This window comes from Chaetura pelagica, unplaced genomic scaffold (genome assembly GCF_000747805.2).
Source record: "Chaetura pelagica isolate M959 unplaced genomic scaffold, ChaPel_1.0 scaffold207, whole genome shotgun sequence".
In the NCBI taxonomy this organism is placed as follows: domain Eukaryota; kingdom Metazoa; phylum Chordata; class Aves; order Apodiformes; family Apodidae; genus Chaetura; species Chaetura pelagica.
This window is the reverse complement of record NW_009953929.1, coordinates 2,789,380-2,796,936: the sequence shown is the minus strand read 5'-3', so window position 1 is coordinate 2,796,936 and position 7,557 is coordinate 2,789,380. Positions and strand designations below refer to the sequence as shown.

Genomic DNA, 7,557 nt, shown 5'->3' with positions numbered 1-7,557 from the left:
GAGACCTTTGCCAGATACATCAGACCTAAGTTTGCAAGTTTATAGTAACTTCGAGGATAAGGCCCATCAAAATGTGGAGTTAAATGGAATGTTGATGCAGGGGCTTCTGTCAGTAGAGTCATGTCAGTGCAGCAGTTATTCAGGCCTATAAAAGAGACTGATGGTTTCACTCCTTTGAAGGCCATAGTGAGAAAAATTGGCCTGTGTACTACTAACACAAATAAATAAAAAGGACAGTGGGGTTTTTTTGTGTGTATTAATTTGCAACTGTTTTGATGAAATTTTGATGCACTCACGTAGGAAATCAAGGCCTCTGCTCATGTAGTGCTGGTCCTCCTGGTCCGCGTGGTATTCAAGGACCTCCAGGTACTCAAGGAAAGAAAGGACAGATGGGATATCCTGGAAGACATGGAGAAAAGGGCGATCCAGGCTTATCTGGTGCAGTGGGCTCACCAGGCCTCCCTGTGAGTAGATTTCATGAGCTTCAGTAAATAATATTTAAATTTAAAAATCTAAATATATTATATTTAAACAAATATAATTATTTGTAGATATTAATAATATAAGAAAATATACAAAATAAGTCTAAATATAAATAAAAAATAATTATTGTTGTTGGAAGACCTGCCACACAGGGTACAGTAGAGGAGAAGCAGTGGAAGAAACTTGGAAAACTATCTAAAAGTTGTATCTACTTTTGCTTCTTACAGTCTTGTGGGAGGATGCATTTCATTAACTTTTACCTGATTTCCCATGCAACAGTGGGCACAGTTTTAAACTGAGGGACAGAATTCCATGCTGTGTTTTTGGGGAGGTCACAAGGCTTAGGAAAGTGGGTGCACGTTCATCTCATTTTGCTTTGACATGGTTTTACTTTAAGCTTTGAATATCCATTATTTTTCTTGAAAATATTGTAGGTGCACAAATTGCTTCATTGAAAAGGATTTTTCAGATATTTCTAAGGAGAGCATTTCCAGCAAAACCTTCAAGACAAAGAATTACATTATGTTAGCAGGTCCAGATGAATTCTATGATTAAACAATCACCTGGGGTGGGGATGTGGCCTGAAGAAAAAGTAGCCACTTATTTTATTCAGGCTTTTCAAGTAATTTTCCTTATTCCTTTTTTATAAATTAATTGAAAGGCTTAATTTATTTTATATGCTTACTTTATTTTATGATGCAGTCTGAGCATAAACATAGACTGTCACTCCTAGAGAGTCTGAAGGGCATTGCTATTTGTTAGTGTTTATCCCTTTGCTGCTACATATTACTTTATAATCTTCCATCTTCAGACACTACACAAAGTTTGTTGTCCACAGGATCAGTCCATGCATACATCTTGACAATGAAGCTGAAGTGGAATAAAAATTTTGCCCTTGATTTAATAGCTCTTAGAAGGAAAAATTACTATAAACATCAAAAAAGACCTTTTATTTGCTTGAATAGCTTCTTTATGATGTAACAATTTCAAGTTCCTCAAGATAACAAGGAAACTAGTTAAGTTTATTGGCCTTTGTAGCCTTTTACTTGTGTAAATTTCACATGGTAAAATACATTTATCCACATGCTCTGTTGGAAGAACAGACCCTCACCACTGATGATATGCAAACTGCACTCTGCATGGAGAGCTGAGATCATAAATCAGCATTAAAATGTACAGAAGTACTTGGTTTCCCCTCTAAACCTGTCAAGTCGTTGATTCTTCCAACAATAGCAGGTACCTAACTGGATGTATATAATTTTTTTTTATTGACAGCTTTGTGGCCTTTCACTCAGCAAAAAAGCATCACTTACCTACTGCTATGTTCACCTCTGAGAAAAGCCTCATCCAGCAGTCACAGCACCCTGGAGATTCCCTTCCTCTGTAGCCTAAGTAGATTGTCAGTTGAAATCTACAGTGGGAAGAGTTTGTTAATTGTGTGCATCTTAATATTCTTGCATTTACAGCCACAGCTCTATACAGCCCTGGGCCTGATTCTTCTAGCATTACCATTTATTCCAGCTGTGTATCTGTGCATTTGGCAGAATCAGGCTGAAAAGGCCAGATGCTTTCACACACCTCTTTTAGACATCAAAAGAGACAAGTCTTTCCTTTTGGCATGGTACTTTAATTGGTCTGGGTTTGGGAAAACAATGCAAGAGCAAGAGATTAGTATCTCATTTTCCCCAAATTCCATCATTGATTCCTTGCTGGAGATAACTTTTTTTTTTTTTTTTCCAATGGTAAGGGGACACCTGGTTCTCCTGGACCACATGGTGAAAAAGGAGAGAAGGGTGATACGGGAAGAATTAGAATAAAAGGTAAACACACATTTTATCATTCACCTTTTTGCTCCTTATAAAGTGCCCAGGCAATAGTGTGAGGAAACCTTATTAATCTACTCTTGAATAAAGTAATTATTTAGTAAGTTACTGAAACCTAGAGGTCCTGCTTTCCTGGTATCAGCTTGTTCATTTTCTTCTTGCTCAATACAAGATTTTGTGATCTTTACTCTACAGATGAGCCACAAAGCAGTTTTACCAGCTTGCTGTTACCATTAACAAACAACTTTTCATGTCCTATGATCAACATTTAAGGTCTTACAGAAAGGTGTGCATAGCAAAGACTAAGCAGAATACAATTATTATGAAAGCATGAAGAAAGAGTCTTGTAAAGAAGCTACCTCCTACAGTGTCCTATGCTGGTATCCCAGCTGCTATCACAACTTAAACTACCAATGTTATTCTTGGGAAAAACTGAAAGTCTCAATGGCTATTCAGCCTCCTGCTCCTATTTCTAAAAATTACTCTTGACCAAGTATTGAAGAGAAAAAATAGGGCACTGTTTGTACAACTGAATTTTTTTGTGAATCAATAGATAAAAACCTCTCCACAGTTATGGCTATGATTTGCAAAAGCAAAAGAAACAGAACAACAAATTACAGCAATCTGATTGCAAAGCTTAGTTAGAAAAGCTAAACTAGTTATTCAGAAAAAAAGATTGTCCATCTTATTGCTCATGAAAAGTCAGCTTTGCTTTGGATGCTTGTGTTTGCTTACAGATGTTGGAGCAGGGCAAAACATTTGCTGTTTATTTGCAAAGGATTTCTTGACACATCAAAATGAGTTAGAAGAGTTTTATTGTCCTTTATGCAAAAAATTACATTTTCATTAATATCACTGCAAGAGAAACCTAGGTTAAAAAAAGAAAAACTTTAGGGAATATTAATGCAAATATTCTGCATCATGTGGCACTGCTACATCCTGATTTCACTGAAACAAAGAATAAAACTGACTAATTTAAACAGCAAAATATTTCACTCTCTATGTAGCAGGAACAAAAGCCACATTCTTGTGGTGCCTGTAAATATGTCTACAGGGTAACCAAGTTGTTTCATGAGGTGTCCTAACAACACACTGCCTTCCAAAGCCTAAAATATCTCATTAAGGAAATGTGAGTTCAGGAACTGGAAATTATACCAATATGATGAATGGTTACTCAGCCATGGACCTGATTCTTCTACACATCTGCACAAAATAAAAACAAAACAAAATGCACTGCAAATATTATACTTCATTTTTTAAACATTGCTTCAAGGAGTAAAAGGTGAAAGAGGTCCTACTGGAGTTCCAGGATTTCCAGGCCAAAGAGGTAATGATGGCAGAGATGGGGAACTAGGATTGCCTGGGGAAAAAGGAGCTGAGGTATGTTTGACTTTCTCAGATTTATTTTTTTTTCCCATTTCAGTTAACATATTGACTTATGGAGGAGTTAGCTACTTAAAAAATACTATTTTATTCCACATTCCCAGCAGATTAATCAGTTTTATCATTTTATGTTAGCCTTCATTAAAAAAAAAAAAAAAATCATAGTTTGTGTGTTGAAAAAGTATTTTCTTGGAAGTATTACTGTTTATTTTGGTATTCCTGAATTTAACTTCTGCATATACTGTGTACCAATGTTATGGGATCAGAAAGAAAAATTCAACAAGATCCTATCCTTTGTCCTGTTGTCTTTGAATATTTAAAACTATCATAATCCTTGTAGTCACTCAATTGCAGAAGAGTGGTTTCTCCAGATATGGAGAAACATTCTTCAACACAGCTTTCTATACTCAAACAGAGGTAAGAAATTATGTCTTGTCACATCTTATAAACATTTTATTTCCTTTAGGGTGATGCTGGAGTATCACTGCCAGGTGATAAAGGGTTTCCTGGGGTCCCAGGACTTCCTGGGATAAAAGGGCAGATGGGATTACCTGGTCTGGGGCTTCCTGGCCCTCCAGGACTCAGAGGTAGCCCTGGAGACTTTGGTGATGCTGGCAGTGTTGGACCACCTGGCACAAAAGGCCAGAAAGGTAATTTTCAATATTCATATGAAGAGCCATGATTGGTAGCATCCATTCCAGTTTCACATGTTTTATATACAGTGCTATTAATTTACAGTGAAAATCAATTTTGGCAAGCTCAGTGGGGGTCATGTGAAATTATGGCCACTGACAGGTACAACACTGTCAGCAGTTAAGTAGCAGGAACTAGTGAGGATATGAATTGCTAGGAGCCTTAAGCCTGCAAAGGGCCACTTGCATACCCTCAGAGGCATCATTTCCTGGAGTGAAGAGCATGCCTGAGTGTAAAGATTTGCAAGGCAATTTGAAGGAGCAGGAAAACACAATTAGTACTTAAGGCTTGGATGTTGTTTTTTTTGTTATAAAAAATTCCTAAAAGAAGAAGATCTACACTGATAGCAATATGTATGAACCAGAAACATACACAGAATTGAGATAAAAAGACAACCTCTTTCTTGCAACAAGACAATTGTTAGTATAAGTAAAAAAAAACCAAACCTGGTTCTACAGAATACAACTGCATTATAACAATTTGAATCATTACCGAGATTCTATACAAAATAGGTGTCAAAAATACATTTTAAGGTTCTTCAAACCTTAATATGGAAATAATGCACATAAGCAGTCTCTTCTCTTTAGCTTTGCACACCTGGTTGTTTACTTCCACAGAAATACTACAGTAAATTTTCAGACTCCATTTATTCTCAAAAGAAACACAGGCCAGCTTTTTTCTCCCTCTTGCTTCAGGTGAGACTGTCTTCATTACAGTACCATACCCTGGAAACCCAGGTCCTCCGGGTTTTAAAGGTGCTCAAGGTATGTTGACAGAGGGGAGAATTTTTTGTTTTAATTGAAATGGTGTTTTAAGATTATAATTTACAAAAAGAAGCTATCCTAAAAATCATAGAATGGTTTGGGTTGGAAGGGACCTTAAAGATCATCTAGTTCCAAGCTACCCGCATGGGCAGGGGCACCTCCCACCAGACCAGGTTGCTCAAAGAGACACTATCCTAGTTTTTCAACAGATACATGTCTCAAACTGTAAAACTACAAATACACATTATCTAACAGAACGAAGAACAACTGCACTTTGCATGATCAAAAGGTGCATGGGCTGCATCATGGAAATGACTAAATAAAGGTAGCTTGAAACACTGTCCTAGCTCAATTAAAATGCATGAGAGAGTCTGTAAAAGATACAGATGGAGTCAGGTAAGATCTAGAATATGTGCATCTGGATACCAGGAAAGAAAGGGCTGCAAGGCAAGATATGCTGCAAGTCTGTAAGTTCTAAAACAAGTCTGTAATTTCTATTGCTTACAGCCATTGCAATTGAGCCCTAAAATCTGAATACTTATTACCATTACTTCAAGTTGTTCAACTTAAATTCAATGAAGTCATCCAGGAACTGACAAAATGTTTCTTATTATCATCTGCAAAACATTTGAAATACACCAGAAAATCCTGATCAGAACAAATGGACATACTGGATTTGCAAGCTTCTTAATATGGTATTATGCAGCCCCCCAGCATCAGTATTGTGGGTGGTAGCTAAAATTTATAGACATGAAAGAGCAGGGATTGAGCTCATCTGCAACATTCCAGAAGCAGCCTGTAACACAGGACAATACAACAATTTGAGTTGACACCTGGTCAATTGTTAGGTTAATATTGTTGTTCTGTAACATTAAAATGTTATAGGAGATTTTTAAAAATGTATTTACTCTGGTGATTTGCAGTTTCTGTAGTTTACAGATTAGGGAAGAAGTCCATTTAGAAAACCAGCAGCCGTGCATTGGGTTGTGACTTGTGTGATGGCTTCTCCCAAAATTTCAGAAACAAATTAAATCCACTTGTCTTCAAAGCACAAATTTGCTATGGGGTAAAGACACATTACTGCTTCCTTAGGTCACTGATTTTAGAGCTCGGTCAGTTTTTTTACATAGTTTCTTTTTCCAGGACCAAAGGGTTTGAAAGGACTCCCCGGTCGTCCCGGACCAAACGGCTTTGATGGACAAAAAGGCTATAGAGGCAGGCCAGGAGCAGGAATTCCTGGGCCAGAAGGTGAACTGTGCTTTTCTTAATTCAGGAGACCTGCTGGTCAAGCTGTAATTCACACATGTATGTAAGGAAGCTGCCACAGTAGAACAGAACAGGAAAGACATTTCATGAAACCTAATGGAAGAACAATCTTTACCAGTTTCCCATTCTTTCCTCAAGCATTACAGGTGCCGCAATAACCCAAAGTTCAGTGTCCAGAGAGGAAATACTCTCAAAAAACTGTGAACAATTAATATAAATTTTAGCAAAGAGATTGACCTGGACAAGAGTGACAGTACAAAAGATAGATTCTGTCTCAAAGAAAAGTAGTCACTTCCCACAGGAGTAATTACCTCCTTCAATTCTCATTGAACAAAAACCCCTGACATTTAATGTATTATATTTTTCTTTGCAGAGTGATAATTTAATTCTGGTTAAATTTGCATTATAATATTCAACAGTTTTGGAGAAAAACAACAGCTATTCAAATTAAAAAATCATATCAACAGGCTTTCGGGGCAAAGTTGGTGATCCTGGTGATGAAGGTGAAAGAGGATCTACAGTTGATGGCAAACATGGCCCTCCAGGTCCACCTGGCATGGATGGTCTGAAAGGTGTTCCGGGTGATACTACATATGGTCCTCCGGGAATCTCAGGCAACAGGGGACTACCAGGACCCCCTGGGGCACAAGGAGCAAGGGGTGATCCAGGGATTCCTGGACTTCGAGGTATGAGCCAGCTTTTATGAAGCATTTCCATGTGTTGAAAGGAGAAAATCTGAGGAAAGTCTGTCCAGATTCAGATAAAGCTCACTTTTACCTGGATCCATTATGGTGGTGGTGAATGGTACACCCTATTTTTATAGTTAAGGTTGATCAGCCATGTGAGGAGACCTGGACTACAGGGAGGGAGAGATACCTTTCCCCGGTGTACGGAGTAACCGTGCAGCTTCCTGTTCTTAGTACTGTTGTTTGCTGCCTAGTGCCCATTTGTGGTTTGGGCCTCCTGCTCCATCACACAGACAGTCCCTGCCTCATGCTGCTTACCCTAATCTGAAGAGACTGGAAAAAGGTAAGAGAATACTCAAGGAGAGAGGAGTGAATTTCTTTGCCCAGATTTCCATGACACAATCCTCAATATCTTGGGCACTACACTCCTCATTTCTGCAGGGGAGATTTGCTGGTTGA

At 38.1% G+C, this 7,557-nt stretch overlaps 1 protein-coding gene across 1 annotated transcript in view; it reads left to right on the top strand.

Annotated features, from left to right (window-relative positions):
• COL4A4 (collagen, type IV, alpha 4) overlaps nt 1–7,557 on the top strand; it is a 60,649-nt gene that overhangs the window by 31,093 nt on the left and 21,999 nt on the right. The window contains exons 19-25 of the mRNA XM_010001663.1: nt 301–464; nt 2,231–2,303; nt 3,580–3,686; nt 4,156–4,339; nt 5,078–5,146; nt 6,290–6,394; nt 6,880–7,098. Coding sequence (XP_009999965.1) covers nt 301–464; nt 2,231–2,303; nt 3,580–3,686; nt 4,156–4,339; nt 5,078–5,146; nt 6,290–6,394; nt 6,880–7,098 — 921 coding nt within the window. The remainder of the gene's footprint in view (nt 1–300; nt 465–2,230; nt 2,304–3,579; nt 3,687–4,155; nt 4,340–5,077; nt 5,147–6,289; nt 6,395–6,879; nt 7,099–7,557) is intronic.